General features: G+C 39.1%; 1 protein-coding gene across 2 annotated transcripts in view; it reads right to left on the reverse strand.

Moving 5' to 3' along the window:
• Positions 1 to 20,497, reverse strand: part of FAM169A (family with sequence similarity 169 member A) — a 44,482-nt gene extending 23,985 nt beyond the window's left edge. Inside the window, exons 1-4 of one of the 2 annotated variants that reach the window (XM_044916849.1) lie at positions 20,366 to 20,497; positions 18,788 to 18,887; positions 18,403 to 18,488; positions 16,139 to 16,310 (exon numbers count right to left, since the gene is read on the reverse strand). In XM_044916849.1, the coding sequence (XP_044772784.1) occupies positions 16,139 to 16,310; positions 18,403 to 18,488; positions 18,788 to 18,887; positions 20,366 to 20,497 (490 nt within the window). The remainder of the gene's footprint in view (positions 1 to 16,138; positions 16,311 to 18,402; positions 18,489 to 18,787; positions 18,888 to 20,365) is intronic. The other variant, XM_044916850.1, reaches the window with a different exon arrangement.
• Between the last annotated feature and the right edge of the window lie 908 nt (positions 20,498 to 21,405).

Consider the following 21,405-nt stretch of genomic DNA (forward strand, 5'->3'; position numbering starts at 1 on the left):
AAAAATGGTTAGTTTTTTTCCTACATCAAGAGTGTTAAGAAATTTATCAATTTCATAATATAAAATGCTTCCCAGCTGCTATCACACATCACAAGGTATACATGTGATAATGAGAAGAGCTATGTATTTTGTCAACAGTTTCATCTAATACAAGTCACTATTACCATTTTTTTAAGTATATACTAGAATATGCATTGCTGTCTACAGACTTGTACAACTTTAAAACTCATCAACTATTACATTTTAAAACTGAAAGAGTATGTGATGACTGTACATCGTATACAATGCATGAAGTACCTCACTACAACTTGAGTACCTGAACATCCATCTATCCCTCTTTCTCTAGTGAGTACAGTCTACTGTTTTTATCTACTCCATGATGGCAAAGAAACAAATCAGTTTTCCAGATTTTTAAGGACTACAGATTAGGACTAAATGGAAACATTGGTCTTAGAAATGCCTAGGTCAGCAATCTTTGAGCTGTAAATGTGTTTTTTTAAATATCCTGTATGCTTAAGGTTAAACAGGAGAAATAACTTATAGTAACTAAATATGCCTCTTCTATTAAAACAGCTATGGGGATTTGTCTTTTTAAGAACGCTGATTTGTGTTCTGACCCTCCAATTAGATATGTTTGCTCCTTTAACACACTTTAAGACAGTATATAAGTTGTGGGCATCACGGTGGGGCATCCTACTCTCAACATTAATTTTAGAAATAGTTCACAGTTATCAGTCAATATTCTCATTTTGTGCCTCAAATAAATAAACCTATTGTCTCAGATTATTCATATGATTTCAGATAATTCCACTAATGCAGTTCAAGGAAGACATAAAATTTCAGGTAACATCTCACAAACTGACTTGTACCAATCATATTATTTGATGAACTGGTCAATGTAACAAGATCTTTTTTTAGTTCAACGAAATAATTTGAATTATTTATGACTAAATTGGAGAATTTCAGTAACTTTCTGTAACAGTTTCTAAGACTATCAACTAATTTAAGCTTAGAATAAGTAATTCTCATTACTTAAATCCTAACTGCTGACATTCAGCTAAGATATTTCTATGGGTTAAAAGGTCTTATAGAATGGCTATAGTTAACAATGCTGTACACTTGAAATTTACTAAGAAAGTAGATATTCAGTGTTATCACTACAAAAAAAATGGTAACTATGTGCAGCAGTATCTTTTTTTTTTTTTTAAGATTTTTTAAAATTTATTTGACAGAGAGAGACATAGCGAGAGAGGGAACACAAGTGGGGGAATGGCAGAGGGAGAAGCAGGCTTCCCATTGAGCAGGGAGCCTGATGTGGGGCTCGATCCCAGGACCCTGGGATCACGACCTGAGCCGAAGGCAGAGGCTTAACCACTGAGCCACCCAGGCGCCCCTGCAGCAGTATCTTTTAATTAGCTTGATTTTGGTGAGTATTTCACAATGTACACATCTATCAAATTATCAAGTTGTATACCTTAAATATGTATCACTTTTAATTGTCAATTTTACTCAATAAAGCTGAAATATATAAACAAGTAACTTGTAAGAGTCTAACAGGTAGTCTAACAGGTAGTCTCACCAACAAGCTACAACGAATTGTAAATTTTAAATATGGGCAATTTTTTTTTATGTCAGTTATACCACAATAAAGCTGGGGGGAGAAAAGTTAAAAAAAAAAAAAAAAAAAAAAAAAGACAACCCAATTTAAAAATGGGCAAAGGATCTAAACAGACATTTTCCCAAGGAAGACAAACAAATGGCCAATACGCACATGAAAAGACGCTTGACATCCCTAGCCATTAAGGAAATGCAACTGAAAATGACAATGCCATGACACTTCATACCTATTACACTGCCTAAAATCAAAAAAGATAAATAAAAACAAGTGTTGGTGAGAATGTGGAGAAAATGCAATCCTGGTACATTGCTGACAGTAATGTAAAATGGTGCACTTTGGAAAACCATTTGGCAGCTCCTCAAAAGGCTAAACTTAGAGTTACCACAAGACCCTGCAATTCCCCTCTTAGGTATATACCCAAGAGAAATAAAAACACACCCACACAAAAATCTGTACACAAATGTTCACAGCAATATTATTTATAACAGCCAGAAAGTAGAAACAATTCAAAGTCCAACAAATGATGAAAGACAGTATTGGTACATCCATACAATAGGGCATATTATTTGGCCATAAAAAGGAATGAAGTGGTGATAACATGCTGTAACATGGATAAAATATGAAAATAGTACTCCAAGCCAAAGAATCCAGACACAAAAAACTACTGTGTCTGATTGTATTACTGTAGAACTCCATTTATATGTCCAGAATAGACAAATCTACAGAGACAGAAATCTAGAGAGACAAGCTACTGGTTGCCTAAGACCAGTGCCGAGGGAGTTGAAAAGTGTCTGCCAGTTGAGTACAGGGTTTCCTTTTGGGGATGATCAAAGTGATCTAAAATTGATTACGATGACAGTTGTACAATTTGGTGAATCTACAAAAAAAAAAAAACTGAATTGTATAATTTACATGGGTGAATTGTATGGAATGTGAATACTACCTCAATAAAGTTATTAAAAATGTAAAAAGAAGACAAGCGCCTGGGTGGCTCAGTTAAGCGGCCAACTCTTGGTTTCAGCTCAGGTGATGATCCCAGGGTAGTGAGATCGAGCCCTGCATGGGGCTCCATGCTAAACGGGGAGTCTGCTTGAGATTCTCTCACTCCCTCTCTCTGCCCCTCCCCACACACATGCACTTGCTCTCTCAAAATGTTCCCTCTAAATCTTCAAAATATTTTTTAAAATTGTAAAAACAAAAAGGTAATTTATACATGTGATTCCAATAAACCATTTATAATTAGATTTTTCATAGATACTCCCCAAATCTGATCTCTTAGTTGACCAATTTTTACTCCCCAAACCCGATCTTCTCTTAGTTGACCCATTTTTCAGTAAATCTCATCACCCCCACCCAGCTGCTTACAGCAAAAAGTCAAGAATTCATCCTTGACTCATTTCCTTCATAGCTGATGTACAATCCATCAGAAATCCTGCATCAGTAACGTCATAATTTATCTCAAATATATTGACTTCTACCCCTATCTCCCTTGTCCAAGCCACCATCACCTCTTAACAGGGCCTCTCGGCAACAGCCTCTTAACTAACTAAACTCAATTCCAGTATCCCCTCTCCCGGTTTTTCATACAACAGTTACCTGTTTCAAAGGCAAATCAGATTGTTACACCCATGTTCAAAACCTTCAATGGATTCTCATTACCCACAGAATAAATTCAAACTCTTTCCTTGGCCTATAAGACCATTCAGGATATGGCCCTGCTTCTCCCCATCCCCGTATCACACACTCCCTCTACTTTAGCCACTGGCCCTCTTGCTATTTCTCAAACGCCCTGAACTTGCTTCTGCCTCACGGCTTCTCCATTTCAGTTCTTTGCCTCAAAACCTCTTCTCCTGAAACTTCACATATCCCATCATCCCCTTACTTCCTTCAGAGATGCTTACCCTGACTTTCTATTTAAAACACACACTCTCTCGGGCGCCTGGGTGGCTCAGTTGATTAAGCGACTGCCTTCGGCTCAGGTCATGATCCCAGAGTCCCAAGATCGAGTCCCACATGGGGCTCCCTGGTTGGCAGGGAATCTGCTTCTCCCTCTGACCCTACCCCTTCTTGTGCTCTCTCTCTCTCTTCTTTCTCTCTCTCTTAAATAAATAAAATATTTAAAAAAAAAAAAAATACGGCGGCCTGGGTGGCTCAGTCGTTAAGCATCTGCCTTCAGCTCAGGTCATGATGCCGGGGTCTGGGATCGAGCCCCGCATCGGGCTCCCTGCTCAGCGGGGAGCCTGCTTTTCCCTCTCCCTCAGCCTGCCGCTCTGCCTACTTGTGATCTCTCTCTCTAATAAATAAGTGAAATCTTTAAAAATAAATAAATAAAACACACTCTCTCTTCTTTTATCTACTTTCATTTTCTTCATAGCATTGTCTACTTGTTTATTCACTGCCAACTCCTCCTCTAAAATCTAAGCTCCATGAGGGGAGTCAACACAATTTTTATTACTAACTCTCAATTTCTCCCTCTTGCTCTTTCTCCTACTCATCTTCTTCCACTTTTCTTTCCTTCCCTCTCTATATATAGCATCTTTCAAAATAACTTTTGAAAGATGGATAAATTTTCACAAAACCATTCAGCATCTATTCAAATTCAAAAACAGATATTCTACCACACTTGAATGACTTTCTCTCCTCATGAAAATCACCATTTCTTCTTTGTCCACCAGGAATATGTCTTCCCTCACCTTCATAAATACTGGTTTAATGCCTCACAAAGGCATCGGTGGGTTACTGTCTCCACAGAACACATGCATAATGTGAATCCTAAACAAATACTGTGATTATATCTACACGAGAAACCTTGTCATATAGCACTACACAGGTATTCTCATCGCAGTCCTGATGCTTTATAAATCAGCTATGGCAACGTTAGCTGTTGTAACAAACCAATATGGAAAGCTCAACGTTAAGACTCGTTTTTACTTAAGTACCAGTCCCACGCACGTGCTACGGCAGAGTGGCTGGCCTTCTGGTGCACCATCATCCAGGAACGGTTTCGGTTACCTACTGCGGCCCAATAAGCCATCCCAAAATGTACCGGCTGAAAACAAAAATTTTCGTTATTTATCACAAGTTTTATATGGTTATCACATGGGGAACTGAAACAGCTGAAAGTCCAAATGGCTTCACTCCCACAAAACACAGTCTGTATCAGCTGTTGACTGAAAGCGCAGCAGGGCTTGCCACCTGGGAGCCTCAGTTCTCTTTAATGCAGCTGTTTGGGCTTCCTCACCACATGGCAGTCTTGAAGTAGTCATATTTCTTACATGGTGACTTAGCTTCTAACAGTATCAAAATGCAAATTTCCAGGCCTTCTTAAGGTTTAGCACAGTGACACTTGTGCTGCATTCTACTGGTAAACCATGTCACAGGGCCACCCAGATTCAAGTAGACTACACAAGCACACACATACTGGAATCATGATTCACTGGGGCCCACCAAAGTAACAGGAACTCAGGTTCCTTCTGTCTTGTGGCTTCTCCAACCACTAGGTCTTCAAAATCCACTGCATTCAGCAGACAGATGGAGAAAAAGAATGCATCTTAACCACTTTGATCCAACATCATATCATTTTTCATTACTTTGGAAAGAACTAGTCACATAGCCCCAAGCTGTGAAAGTGAGTGGAAAATATAATCCCTGACTGGGCAGCTATTGGCCAATGACTAGAATATAGAAGATAAAGCACGAACATTTGGTGAACAGTTGGTAGCCTCACTAACCTTCCCCTTTCTCTCTATCTCCCAGTAGATTAACATTTCCTTTTTAGCTGTCAGGAAATCAATGAGCACATCAAAGCAGAGAGTACCTTTTGCAGGCAGACTCCCTCCACAGTTACGTTTGGTTATCTCAAGCTGTTTCCAATAACTTATATCCTCACACCAACATTCATGAACACACACTCACTTTATATAAATAAGAGTTTTGACTGATCTCATATACATTTCAAAATTACACTGACTTCTGAGGCACCTGGCTGGCTCAGTTGGTACTGGCATGTAACTCTTGATCTTGGGGTTGTGAGTTCGAGCCCCATGTTGGGTGTAGACACTATTTAAAAATAAAATAATAAAATCATAAATAAATAAAATTACACTGACTTTTGTCAAAATCCACACCTCCCCCATGTGATCAAACTTACATTTCTAACATGTATCTCTACTTACTGTCTCATAGGCTCATTGAACTTTACATGTCAAAATTGAACTCAAGTATTACCAAATCCACTCCTCCTTCTGTATTCCCAATCTTAAAACCTTCCCACCTAGGCACCCAAGCCAAAAAAAACCCCCAAGAGTCACCACTGGTTTGACATATAGACATTAGAGTCAGGACACGCTGTCCACCCAAAAATCTCCCTCAAATCTGTTTCCTTCTCTATCCCTATTGCCACATTCCCAGTGTTGGCCCTTCTTTCACCTGGACTACTAAAATAGCTACCAACTAACTGACTTCCCTGATTTCAGAATACAATTTCCCTACCCAATCACGAAGTCCTAAAAAATTATCTCACTAGGGCGCCTGGGTGGCTCAGTAGGTTAAGTATCTGCCTTTGGCTCAAGTCATGATCTCAGGGTCCTGGGACTGACACCTGTGGTGGGGTCCCTGCTCAGCGGGGAGCCCGCTTGTCCCTCTCCCTCTGCCACTCCCCCTGCTCGTGCTCTCTAATAAATAGTTTAAAAAAATTATCTCACTAAAATACTTAATCATGTTACCACTACATAAAATTCACTGATAGCTTCTTTGCCAGTAAAATTTCAAGCTTCTTTATGGCATTTAAGACCCTTCACAAGAGGATCCTCCATCTTTACCTCTCCCCACTCTACTCTCCCTATCCATTAGTCCCACCAGCTTACCCAGGGTGGCATCCCAAATACACCTTGAACTTTCATCAATCTGCCTTCTTTCATATATTCCATTTATATGTTTACTAAGATTGTTCTTTCCCTTCCCCCCTTCTCTGCCTACTGACATTCTCCTTACCCTTCAAAGCCATTTTATTTACTTATTTTTTAAAGATTTTATTTATTTGTCAGACAGAGAGACAGAGAGACAGAGAGACAGAGAGCAAGCACAAGCAGGGGGAGCAGCAGGCAGAGGCAGAGGGAGAAGTAGACTCCCCACTGAGCAAGGAGCCAAATGCAGGACTCGATCCCAGGACCCTGGGATCATGACTGGAGCCAAAGGCAGAAGCTTAACCAACTGAGCCACTCAGGTGTCCCTCAAAGCCACTTTTATTATTTTTTTTTAAGATTTTATTTTTATTATTTATTGACAGAGAGACACAGCGAGAGAGGGAACACAAGCAGGGGGAGTGGGAGAGGGAGAAGCAGGCTCCCAAAGAGCAGGGAGCCCGATGCGGGACTCGATCCCAGGACCCCGGGATCATGACCTGAGCCGAAGGCAGTCGCTTAACCGACTGAGCCACCCAGGCGCCCGCAAAGCCACTTTTAAATAGCATTTTCTCAGGGTGCCTGGGTGGCTCAGTCGGTTAAGCGACTGCCTTCAGCTCAGGTCATGATCCTAGAGTCCCAGGATAGTCCCACATCTCCCTCTGACCCTCTCCACTCTCATGCTCTCTCTCTCTCAATCTCTCAAATAAATAAATAAAATCTTTTAAATAAATAAATAGATAGATAGCACTTTCTCAGTGACACCTTCCTCTAGGCAAAACTTACTGCTCCAGCAATGTCCACAATAGCCAAACTATGGAAAGAGCCCAGATGTCCATCGACAGATGAATGGATAAAGATGTGGTATATATACAATGGAATATTATGCGGCCATCAAAAAATGAAATCTTGCCATTTGCAACGATGCGGATAGAACTAGAGGGTATTAGGCTAAGCAAAATAAGTCAATCAGAGAAAGACAATTATCATATGATCTCACTGATATGAGGAATTTGAGAAGCAAGGCAGAGGATCCTAGGGGAAGAGAGGAAAAAATGAAACAAGATGAAACCAGAGAGGGAGACAAACCATAAGAGACTCTTAATCTCAGGAAACAAACTGAGGGTTGCTGGCGTGGTGGGGGGTGGGAAGGATGGGTGGCTGGGTGATGGACATTGGGGAGGGTATGTGCTATGGTGAGCGCTGTGAATTGTGTAAGACTGATAAATCACAAACCTGTACCCCTGAAACAAACATTGTATGTTAATAATAATAAAAAATTACCCATTAACCTAAAAAAAAAAAAAACTTACTGCTCCATTTTTCAGTGACTACTATTGTTGATACCTCAAATACAGTTCTTATCAAACTGAATTATGAGTGGTTATTTAATGACCAAAGTTTTCTGTTTCATCCACTAAATTTTTGGTGTTTAAAGGCACAGGAACCCAGGACCAGCTATCTTTGTGTCTACACTGACAGTGCAATCAGCCCTACCTCCCCAGTAAAGAGAATGCTTACTGGAAAGCACGTGGCCCTTTAAGTGGCTAGAAATTCACCTGAAAACAAAGTAGCCACTTCATTTCCCAATGACACATTTCAGGTAGCCACACAGTAGCTGGGACTTCCCCATGTCTTTGCTCATTTCCTTTAAAAAAGGATTATACCTAAACAGGCTCAAGGCCCTACAATATAACCTTACTCGTCCAACACAAACTTCTACTATGTTTTGCCTTTAGCTACAGCGTTTTGATATTCCTTTAAAAAAAAATCTTAAAACAGAAGGGCTAATCAAAAAAAAATGAAATTTTGCCATTTGCAATGACGTGGATGGAACTAGAGGGTATTATGCTAAGTGAAATAAGTCAGTCAGAGAAAGACAATTATCATATGATCTCACTGATATGAGGAATTTAAGAAACAAGACAGAAATCATAGGGGAAGGGAGGGAAAAACGAAACAAGACGAAACCAGAGAGGGAGACAAACCATAAGAGCCTCTTAATCTCAGGAAACAAACAGGGTTGCTGGAGTGGACGGGGGTGGGAGGGATGGGGTGGCTGGGTGATGGGACACTGGGGAGGGTATGTGCTATGGTGAGCGCTGTGAATTGTGTAAGACTGATGAATCACAGATCTGTACCCCTGAAACAAACAGTACATTATATGTTAATAAAAAACTAACAAAAAACCAGAAGGGCTAGAGAACTGAATTTCAGTGAACAGGAGGTGAGTGATTTGCCCAAAAAAGGAGGGAAGACCATAGATATATAGATATAGCTCTCAGTTAAAAGGTCTAAAAATCTTAAGGAAAGCTGACTAGCAAATGATGAGAAGGAAAAACACTTCCATTATGAATTACTTCAAAAGAGGATTACAAAAATTAAAAATATGTCCCTTAGTAGTGATCGTAAATCCCTTTGGTAGTGATTCAAAAAAATGATTTACAGGACTTGTTGATTAGATTTGTGCTTCCTTCATATGGTTCTTTGTGGCTTTCCCAAAATATGGGTCTTCAAATGGAATCAAGATGGTTCACAGTTAAAGCCAAATAATAATGGGTATTTCCAAAACACCAGCTAATGACAGTGTCCTCAATTTTGTTTTTTTCTCAGCTCGTCTACATTAAATGTGGTATCTGATTTACACAAATTTCCATCTTCTCTATTTCTTGACATAAGGCAAAGAGTTACAAAATTTCCACTGAATTAACAAAGGGGTTTCTTGCTTTTCAGTTACATTAGGTATTTCTCATTAGCAGTTCTGTAGTTAGCACAGCCCTTTTACCATTACAGATCCTGTGAAGACTTAAAAAGTTCAGCTAGGGGGCGCCTGGGTAGCTCAGATGGTTAAGCGTCTGCCTTCAGCTCGGGTCATGATCTCACGGTCCTGGGATCGAGTCCCGCATCGGGTTCCCTTCTCGGTGCAGAGCCTGCTTCTCCCTCTCCCTCTGCCACTCCCTCTGCTTGTGCTCTTCTGTCTATCTCTCTGTCAAATAAATAAATAAAATCTTAAAAAAAAAAAAAAGTTCAGCTAGTTTCATGGTACACACTGATTAGATTCTGGATATAGTTCATTTTTTAAAATTGTTCACTTTTTGGTTTTAATCAAAGTTTTATATGTACATTGCTTAGAGCACTGGACTGAAAAGAAAAAAAGCAGTCCTTTGACTGCCTCCATGATCCACACAGAAACACTTTCTGTTCCCTAGAAACCACTACTTTGAAATTATTTAGCTTATCTTTCTGGTATTTACTTCCACATCTCTAAATAACTTACTACTTTTCTTGATTTTTTTCCATTTTAGGCATCAGCAACTGCCTTCCCAGGATGGAAGATGAGAATTTAGCTCTTACATACATTTATCCACCCCACTCCCAATTCCACAGAACCACACTTCCTCAGTGTCTTAAGGGCATTGTTTCACTTCTAGTGTGCAGTTTGGATGTGGAGGGATCTAATCATTCTGATTCTTGATCCCTTGTATCAATGCTTCTCTCCTTCTCCAGAGACTTACAAAATCTTCTCTCTATCCCAGATTTTTTTTTTTTTAATATTGTATTTATTTATTTGACAGAGAGAGAGACAGCAAGAAAGGGAACACAAGCAGGGGGAGCGGGAGAGGGAGAAGCAGGCCTCCCACCAAGGAGCAGGGAGCCCAATGCGGGGCTCAATCCCAGGACCCTGGGATCATGACCTGAGCCGAAGGCAGACGCTTAACCACTGAGCCACACAGGTGCCCCATCCCAGATTTCTTAAATTTCCTAATAATCTATCTCAGTATGAGTCTATTTTAATTCATTGTGATGTATGCTCAGTGGGTCCTTTTAATGTGGAAATGCATGTTCTATAATTCTGAGAAATTTTCTTGAATTATTTCATTGGAAACTTCTTCCCCTCTGGTTTCTCTGTTCTCTCCTGAAACACCTATTATTCAGACCATGCCTGTAATTTTCTTACCTATTTTCCATCATTTAGGGTTTGTTTTCTCTTGTTGTTGCTCTCCTTTCTGATCCACTTCCTCAACTTTATCTTCCGTACATTGAATTTTGAATTTCCAAGGGCTCTACAGACATTCTTTTAATATATACTATCCTCATTCCATCAGTGTAAGGACTACTCTTACCTTCCAAATATATCAATAGTTGTTTTGTTTTGTTTTTCATGGTCTCTTCCAAGTTGTTCTGATCTCCATATTTCATATCAGTGGCTTCCCCTAACTAAGCTATTTGTTCGAAGTTATGAATGAGGCATTAAAAAGCTGATTAGATGTTCTGTGTGCATGGTGGTGATTGCTGACAATGAACCTCACAGAAGGATGATCTGACTGCAACATTTCCTAGGCGAACCACTTATATTGGTATTTATGGAATTTTTTTCTGTTGGCCAATTCAAATTCCTCAAAGGAAACATTTTTGCTCATGTTGTAACCTTTAAATAAATTTTGAAATACCATGTATTCACACATCTTTGGTAACATCTAAAATTTTCATCTTAAGTTTCAATAATCGCAAGGATGGAATTTCTAGCACATTATCAATATTAACTTTTGAGAAACTATTACACAAATTTTAGACTCACAGAAAAGTTGCAAAAATATAGAGTTCCATATACCCTTCATCCAGCTTCCCTAATGTTAACACCTTACACAACCGAAGTACTATTATCAAAACCAGGAAATGAATATTGACGAAATACTGTTGGCTAGAGACCTTACTTAAAATTCACCAGTTTTGCCAATAACGCGTTTTTTCTGTTTCAGAATCCAATCCAGGGCTCCATACTCAATTTAGTTTAATATCTCTTTAGTTCTGGTCTTTGATAATTACTCCACCTTTGTCTTTCATGATTTTATTACTTTTAGAGATTACTGATCAGTTATTTTGTAGATAACCTTCAGTTTCGCTTTGTCTAAAGTCCTTTCATTATAAAATGAAGGTTATGGGTTTGGGGCAATAATACCAGAAATGATGTTTATGCCCTTCTCAGTACATCATAGATTAGGAGTCCATGATACTGATGGGTCTTATTCCCGGTGATATTAACCATGATCTACTAGTTAACATGGTATCTGCCATGATACTCTATGTAAATTTACTTTTTTTCCCTTTTCAATTAACAATATTAAAAATTATTTTATCACTCTTCTAAATGTATCAAATGGACCCTAAAAACTATTAATTTGATAACCCTCATCATCCACTTAACTATTCCTTTACTATTGAACTAACTTATCCTTAACACCCAAAAATTTTATAATGTTCCTTTTTCTTGAACTTCTATTTCTTTTTTTTTTTTTTTAAGATTTTATTTATTTATTTGACAGAGAAAGAGACAGTGAGAGAAGGAACACAAGCAAGGGGAGTGGGAGAGGGAGAAGGAGGCTTCCCACTGAGCAGGGAGCCCAATGCGGGGCTCGATCCCAGGACCGTGGGATCATGACCTGAGCCAAAGAAAGACGCTTAATGACTGAGCCACCCAGGTGCCCCCTGAACTTCTATTTCTATTGTATTTATTCTACAGAATGTTATCCTGATGTCACGTATTTTTACACTTGGATTACATATTTATTATCCAACTGTTCTTCACTGCAAAAACATACCTGTACATAAATACAAATTTTTCAAATTTCTTGTGACTATGAGGTTCTAATTATCAATCCAAAAGAAATTTTGAGTTATCATTACCATTAATATTAGTACATGACAGATCAAAACACAAGTGTATTATACATTTGGAAAACTAATTATTAGGCAAAAAATAAAATTTTACTGAAAATACATCTCCTATGAAATAAATGGAGCTCACTTTTTTTTTGGTTTATGAATCCATGAATGAATACTGCTTAATACCAGAAGGAGACAAGGTTCAGCATTAATTCTTTTTTTTTTTTTTTTTTAAAGATTTTATTTATTTGACAGAGACAGACACAGCGAGAGAGGAAACACAAGCAGGGGGAGTGGGAGAGGGAGAAGCAGGCTTCCTGCGGAGCAGGGAGCCCCATGCAGGGCTCGATCCCAGGACCCTGGGATCATTACCTGAGCCGAAGGCAGACTCTTAACGACTGAGCCACCCAGGCGCCCCTCAGCATTAATTCTATTCCTATTTTTTTATAGATAAAAGTACTTAATAACCATAGAAGGGACCAGAAAACCTTTTGTTATAATGACATTATTCAATTCTGTGAGCTCCCTTAGAGTTATGTGCCAGATTTCACACAATGTACTGTAAAGAACTATTTTTAATAATCTGACATCTACCTAACCCAAAAAAAACATACAAACAAACTCTATGTCCCCCACAGTGATCTCTTTATTTCAGGCTAAAAAAGAATTTATGTAGTTTCTTAAATTTCATTGTAGTGTAATAGGATTTGACTTCATAAACAGTCTCCTTTTATATATCAAAACTATTTTTACATCCCAATAAACATCCCAATATAATGATTTGCTATTTAATTTAAAAATCATAAATAGTAAGTGATACCATAAGGCTCTCATTCAACTACAAATTTGTTTAATAAAGATTTAATCTTTTTGCTACTGGTACAGTTTTTTTTCCCCTGATACATATATTAGGAACACTTTTTTACAAAATGTTTTAGTATTTGTTTTGGATGTTTTTTTCAAAATATTGTACATTTGGGTTTCCTTTAAAAAAATGCTTCCAGACTGAATTAAACGGTTATTAATTCAAAGGCTAATACAAGCACACCTAATTTTACTGTTATCTGGTAGATGACAGCCAGAGCTTAAAGTGGAAAAGAACTAAAATAAACAGTAAGAAGGTAATGCAATTAGTAGAGAAGTATGGAAGGTGCTAACGTGGTAGACAAGTAGAACTTGAAAGCTCAAGGATATAAAATTTAGTAACTACCACAACAAGCAAAAACAGAGGCCAGGTCATAGAGGAGAGAAGGAGACCCAAAAGCACATGAAAGAAAGAGAAGCATACTCTTGGAATCAAGTAATGATCAGAAATACTGAAAGAGAAATGTTATGCCCTTTAACTGTGTGCCTTCAAGCTCTAAGTAAGTATAGACTAATACATGCTCCCAATGTCTGTGAGCTAGTTTCAGGTAAGAACTCCCCTGGAGCCAGTATGAGAAGCTAAAAAAAAAAAAAAAAAAAATCCTCCAATTGCCATAGGAATTACCTCGTATAAAATAAAGCATAAAGCAATTGAAACATACCTCAACCCCAAAGCTTTTAAACATTAAAAAAAACTGATGCCTTTTATGCAATGCTTCCATTTAACCAACATTATTATTCTGCCCCTGGATAATGATAGCTTTCTGAATTTATACAAGAATAAAATAGCATATTAAAAGAGAACCCAAGTATTTATTAAAACAGCAAACCAGGGCGCCTGGGTGGCTCAGTTGGTTAAGCGACTGCCTTCGGCTCAGGTCATGATCCTGGAGTCCCAGGATCGAGTCCCGCATTGGGCCCCCTGCTCGGCGGGGAGTCTGCTTCTCCCTCTGACCCTCCCCCCTCTCATGTGCTCTCTGTCTCTCTCATTCTCTCTGTCTCAAATAATAAATAAATAAAATCTTTAAAAAAAAAAAACAGCAAACCAGCTGGGGCACCTGGGTGGCTCAGTTGGTTGAGCACCCGGCTCTTGATTTCAGCAGAGGTCATGATCTCAGCATAGTGAGATCGAGCCCCAAGTCAGGCTCTGTAGTCATCGGGGAGTCTGCTTGACATTCTCTCTGTCCCTCTTCCTCTACCCCTACCCCCTCCACGTGCACTCTCTCTCCCTCTACACTAAATAAATAAATCTTTATATTTTTTTTAAGTTTATTTATTTATTTGACAGACAGAGAGAGAGAGAGAGACAGCAAGAGAGGGAACACAAGCAGGGGGAGTGGGAGAGGGAGAAGCAGGCTTCCCGCAGAGCAGGGAGCCCGACGCAGGGCTTGATCCCAGGACCCTGGGATCATGACCTGAGCCGAAGGTAGACACTTAACAACTGAGCCACCCAGGCGCCCCAATAAATAAATCTTGAAAAAAATAAAACAGCAAACCAATTTAAACTATACAGATCACAGTTTTTTATTCTTGAGAAAAAGTAACCTTCTCACTGACTACATGCACTAATTCTTTTTTTTTTTTTTTTTTTAAGTTTTTATTTATTTATTTGACAGAGAGAGACACAGCGAGAGAGGGAACACAAGCAGGGGGAGTGGGAGAGGGAGAAGCAGGCCTCCCACGGAGCAGGGAGCCCGATGCGGGGCTCGATCTCAGGACCCTGGGATCATGACCTGAGCCGAAGGCAGACGCTTAACGACTGAGCCACCCAGGCGCCCCTGCACTAATTCTTAAGTGTGTACTAATTACGTGATTAAGGTATCAGTCACAACTGTTCTGCAAACCGACAGTGAATTCAGTATGATCTTTAGACATGACCTGACCAAAAGGGCTAAATTTGGAAGGTTTTGTAAAATGTGAGAAAGGCTGAAAATAATCTGAGTGTTCTCTATGAAAGGTCTTTTGGTCAAGGTACAGAAAAAGCCAACTTGTTATGTGGTGGTTATAAGGTGAGGGTGTATGTGTGTACACAGATCAAGCAGGTTCTATCTTTCTGGCTCCAGGTACCTCTAGGGAGCGGAAATGGCAGGTAAATAGGTAAAGCAGGATGAAGCTCCACCCATCTTTTAGGAACAGGGTATAGGTGGTTCTTAGGATCAAAAATCCAAACTTTAGAAGTTTAACAATTTCAAAGCTATTTGAATTCTCTAAATATATTATTTTGTTTTTCATGCTAATGAGCAAAGCTGCCTTTAACAAATCAGGTTGAATCAGCTGTGTGAGGCAGACAAAGGCTATGCATTTGGTCCACAGGTAGACAGAGTTTTAAAAGGAGCCCGTATCAGTGATAGCAGCAGGAATCAAACAACCACTTTAAATAAAGGGAAGGACGTGGAAGGAAGTCACGACAGCCAAATATGAGGCTCAACACACAACTCTCTTTGCACATACATGGAGAAATCTTACCCTCTGTCAAACCTTTATTTTTGTTTTGTTCTTCAAGACTTTCCTAACAGGGGCACCTGGGTGGCTCAGTCGGTTAAGTGTCTCCCTTCGGCTCAGGTCACGAACCCAGGGTCCTGGGATCAAGCCCCACATCGGGCTCCCTGCTAGGCGGGAAGCCTGCTTCTCCCTCTCCCACTCCCCGCTTCTCCCTCTCCCACTCCCCCTGCTTGTGTTCCCTCTCTTCCTGTGTCTCTGTCAAATAAATAAATAAAATCTTTAAAAAAAAAAAAAAACTTTCCTGGGGCGCCTGGGTGGCTCAGTTGGTTAGGTGACTGCTTTCGGCTCAGGTCATGATCCTGGAGTCCCGGGATTGAGTCCCGCATCGGGCTCCCTGCTCGGCAGGGAGTCTGCTTCTCCCTCTGACACTCCCCCCTCTAATGTGCTCTCTCTCAAATAAATAAAATCTTTTAAAAAATTTAAAAATAATAAATAAATAACTTTCCTAACAATCCTCATTTACATAGAAAGGCAGAATCAAAGTACTCCCAAGAAATACTAAGTAAAATCACCTCAATTTAAACTCTAAACAGTCATTTAAAAGGATATTGCTATAGTTGGGGTCTAAAAAGGACTTTTAAAGACTCACCTGTAGGCTTAACTGAATAAAACCCAATGGCTTCTCCTTTCTTCCACAGAATCTTGGCGTAATCAGTACTGCTATGACACAGGAATGGTATCTCATTTCTCTCCATTTCCTGTTTTCTATAAATAATCCGGTTCAGAACATACAGAACCACTCTCTCCCCAAGAGTTCTCACCTGGAAAGAGAGTCAGACACCAGGCACAACAGTTATGCTATGCATCCATTCAGAGGTGCTATCTACCTTGCTCCCTGCTTCCACACCTCATACTAGCATTCAAAGCCCTCTGAATACACTCAAAATGATTTCTTAAACCTTTCTTCACACAGATGAGACCCATCATTTGTACCAATAACAATCCATTTCTACAAACACATATTATGCATGGAATACTGCCTCTCAGCAAAATTCTAAAACAGGTAAAACGAGTTTCTAATGTACCAATCCCCAGCATCTCTTCCTTAGTGTTCAAGCGTTTTCTTTTTTCTTCCAGCCGCCCAGATCCAGGGTCTCCCCCACCCTAATTGCTGCCCCACCACCTCTACTGCCTCAACTCTTCTTCACCTCATTTTAGCTTAAATAGTAAATAAGAAAGGAAACAAAAAGCCTCATGTTAACCTCTAAGACTTTAAGAACAATTGCCTTATTTGATGAGCAAGGCCATAATTATGCTCTTGGAAAGGAATCTGTCTCATCTTCCCAGGTAAAATGTGCATTTAACAGTCATGTCTTGGTTGTCTACTGTAAGGAGTAGCCAGCATGCCCCACACACATACCTTCTGCCAGATCAGATGAGTCATGACAGTGGCACAGGCAAATCTGGTAAAAGCAAACTTGGGGCAATCACAGAACGGAAGCAGAGCCTCACTTCCTACATGCAAGGCCACATGGTCACCAGGACCCCCTCATCAACTTTCTGACATCGGCTGTTGGGGCTTTTCCCCCACAGACATTTTTCACCACTAAAAACAAGAGTTCTATCCGTAAAGTCTACTTCCCCTCAAGTGTCCTTAAAAGAAGCACGAGAGTGCCCTCTAATTAGGTGAGTGAAGAAAGACAAGCATTAACTGTACACACACTACTCTCAAAAAAAAAGAACGCAAGCAAGCAAGCCTTAACCATACTACACACTAGGGGATGTCAGATACCAAACGACAAAGGAAACGACAAAGCTCACTAGCTTTCAGGGCAACCCATTCCTTCCCTGAACAGCTCCGACCAGTGTAAAATTCTTCTTCATACTGAGCTGACCATAGCCAAAGACTACACTTTGATACCCTGGAGCCACACAGCCTAAAAATATTTGAAGAAAGCCATGACATTCCCCTAAATTTCATACCATAGGAACAAAGAACAACTGAAGGAAAAGACTGATCTAATGCAATTTTGGGTACTCTGGCCATTCCAGTCCTCTCCCTTGAAACTGCTCCAGATCTTTAACATCTCTCCATTGGGACTTGCAGATACTACAAAATTAAACATTGAAGATGCTGCTAAGACAGTGGGGCTTTGCTATATAAGCTCAAGTTTTTTTATTAGCTTTTTTGCTTACCTTGGTTTTACTTCTAATTAACTAAAGCCCAATCATTTTCTTATGTGCTGTTTTAGCTTGTTCTTCATGGTGTACATGTGCAGTTAATTTTTTGAACCCCTGGGTACTACTTTTCATCATGTTAGACCCTGCTCTTTGTTTCTCAATTCTGCCTTTCACAGACTTGTTCTCCCATTCAGCACTGTGGCAGGCAGAATTGATCAGCATACTATCCGTGTCTTCCTCTAAGTAAACGATAAAATGATGACCAGGTCAGAAAAAAGGACAAAGTTTGGCAGTTTGCTACTGAGGATCTCCCTTCTAGTCCACTGATTAGAACACCTGAAAATAGACCACCTAAAATAGCCCTACCAATAGGCAAGTTTCCTGGTTAATCTCTCTTAGAGCCAGACAACCTAGGCAAACACACATACAGAACTAGCTTTCTCTCTACCCTGTAAGAAAATCAGAAGCTAACGTCCATACAGGTCACTACAGTTCAAGTAACCAATAAGTATTCACTCTTCCTTACCCATTCTCAGATACTTTTAGAACCACATAAAATTGAGGAAGCGCAATCAGACTACCAGTTTCATCGTAACAGTGAAGCTCTTAAGGGTTTAATACAACCTGGTTATACTACAATGGAGAAGTGCTCAATAATTTCAACAATTATCAATGTTTATGGGAAACATATTGTGATATGACCTCAGAAGATAAATTATCGGATCTTGTTACCTGCTTAAGCCCTTCTCTAGAAGGGACAGATGTTTTCACAATATCATCAATAGCCCACCATTGATCAGCAAGATAAAGTGCCACAGCTAAAATAGAATAAATGATTATTAACATTTAAGACTTAACAGTATACAATATTACTATTTGAAAAAGTTTATACAGGTAACCTTAAATATACCCACATTTCATAATACAATGTGGCCCCATTTATACCATTTTTATTTTATTTCACTCATTAAACATTTAATTACAAGCAACTGAAAATTTTATTTTCCCGAAATTTAGTTTGAAGCAATTTTTTAAATTCCTTCACACAGCTACTTTTTAATAAATATCTAATTGGAGAAAAATTCCTCAAGTTATAAAGATTAAGCAGAAAAGAAACCTGTGAGTGAGTCCTCAGGTGCAAAAAGAGCAAGAATTTTCTCGGTCTGATCTCCACCATAAAGAGGTACAAAGCCTACATTTGACAGGCTAATAGGAATCTGAAATGACATTGATTAAAGATTAGTGAATTCCGTTAAGAAAATATAGGGCAAAAACACCAGGCTTCTATAAAAATATTAAGCTTTCTCTACATTAATGCTAATTATATAACTTAATTTCATAGAAGATATTTCTAGGCTCAAAAGAAGTAAATCAGACTTCCCTTTTGCAGGAATTTTACTATCTTGGGGAAAAAAACTGAAGTTTATTTCAATAAGTATTACTACTGTGCTCTAGCCACACATCTGAATAAAAACAAAGGCATGATATGGTACATAAACTCATTAAAAAACAACTACAGTTTATCATCTGTTATTGAGACAACTTCAGGGGGAAAATTCCATTTTATAGTAAAAGACATCAGATAGGTACATTTGTTTTTCCACTGAGATACATATGATACTTTAAGGTTTTTCTACCTTCATTAATCGGACCATAATTCCCATTTACTGATATCACAATTCAGATAATTATAAAATACTGGTGCTTTAGAGGAATAAATCGTAAAATCTTGGTGCTTTAGAAGAACAGACTTTTTTTTTTTTTTTTTTAAGATTTTATTTATTTATTCATGAGAGACAGAGAGAGAGGCAGAGGGAGAAGCAGGCTCCCAAGGAGCAGGGAGCCCGATGCGGGACTCGATCCCAGGACACTGGGATCATGACCTGAGCCGAAGGCAGACGCTTAACCATCTGAGCCACCCAGGCGCCCTAGAAGAACAGACTTTAAAGAAGCCTTTAAACACCATTCTCTAAAAGAAAACTCTGAGGCCTAGAGAGGCTTGAGAACCACCTAGTTCACAGTAGAATGCTAACGATCTTTCCATCACAATATATCACACTTACTAATTAGGAAGTTTTATAGAAAAAGGAATATTTGTGACACAAAAATGTGTAATTAATGTTTTGCTGATTTTTTTATTAAAAAATTTCTAAAATCACAAATTCCAAATCCAAAGTAAATTTAATTTAGTTAGCTCAAATACAGTAACCCATCTTAGCAAAACAACTTTTATGTAATTTTAAAGGCAAAATATAGGGGCGCCTGGGTGGCTCAGTTGTTGAGCGTCTGCCTTTGGCTCAGGTCATGGTCCTGGAGTCCTGGGATGGGCCCTGCTTGGCGTCCAGCTCCCTGCTCCACGGGGGGCCGGCTTCTCCCTCTCCCACTCCCCCCTGCTTGTGTTCCCTCTCTCGCTATCTCTCTCTCTGTCAAATAAATGAATAAAATCTTTAAAAAAAAAATAAAATAAAGGCAAAATATAAATATTAAGCAATAACCTATAGAGTGTCTTTTTTAAAAACTTGATCATGCTGCTGTACTAACCAATCAATATTTAACCATTTTACTGAAGAGTCTTCTGATGCAAATTTCAAAAGGAATTAGTTAACATTTTTAAATGATAAAAAATAAGAAGATACTGATTTCACATGTAAACTCAACTGAAAAGGTTGACAAAAATCACCTCCGCACACCTTACCGTAATATTGAGAAGAGAAAAACGTTCAGGGTTTTCAGGGTCCCCACATCTTAGATCTGACATATAATCTTCAGCAGAATTTTCCAATTCCTCATGACTGCAATTATCCAGCATATCCACAGGGAATGCCATCCTCTACAACAAACAATACGGGACAAATGTTTCAGCATATGAAATGTTATCTTCCTTTACTCATAGAAAAAACTAACACCAGGGCGCCTGGGTGGCTCAGTCGTTAAGCGTCTGCCTTCGGCTCAGGTCATGATCCCAGGGTCCTTGGATCGAGTCCCACATCGGGCTCCCTGCTCAGCAGGAAGCCTGCTTCTCCCTCCCCCACTCCCCCTGTCTGTGTTCCCTTTCTCGCTGTGTCTCTCTCTGTCAAATAAATAAAATCTTTAAAAACAAAAAAAACACCGCACTTTAAGGAAACTTCACTTTCACTATGCCAAGACAGACAGCAATTTGAGCCTGCTGACTGAAAACGTACATCAAAAAGAAAACTTTGTGGGGCGCCTGGGTGGCTCAGTTGGTTGAGTGTCTGCCTTCTCTCGCGTGGTAATCTCGGGGTCCTGCGATCGAGCCCCGCGCTGGGCTCCCTGCTCAGCGAGAGTCTGCTTCTCCCTCTCCATCTGCCTCTCCCCTTGCTCATGCTCTCTCTCTCTCTTATTCTGTTTCTCAAATAAATAAATAAAATCTTTAAAACTAAGAAAACTTTGAAACATTCATTTGTATTAAAAACAATGTAATAGTAAATAATGGATAATTCCTTAAACGATAAAAATACAGAGGCATAGGATATACATATTTGCATATAAATACACATGCATATAAATATATCCTCCTATACCTGTCAACATATAAGCTACTGTAAAAGGACAGACACAGGGAACTTCTGGGAATAACAAAAATGTTCTACAACCCTATAAATTTACTTTAAAAATCACTGAATTGTACAGTTACAGGAAGTAATTATGGTATGTAAATTACATCTTATATATGTGTGTACGTACATATACATACATCCATACATATATATATAT

Source organism: Neomonachus schauinslandi, chromosome 7 (genome assembly GCF_002201575.2).
Source record: "Neomonachus schauinslandi chromosome 7, ASM220157v2, whole genome shotgun sequence".
NCBI classification, from domain to species: Eukaryota; Metazoa; Chordata; class Mammalia; order Carnivora; family Phocidae; genus Neomonachus; species Neomonachus schauinslandi.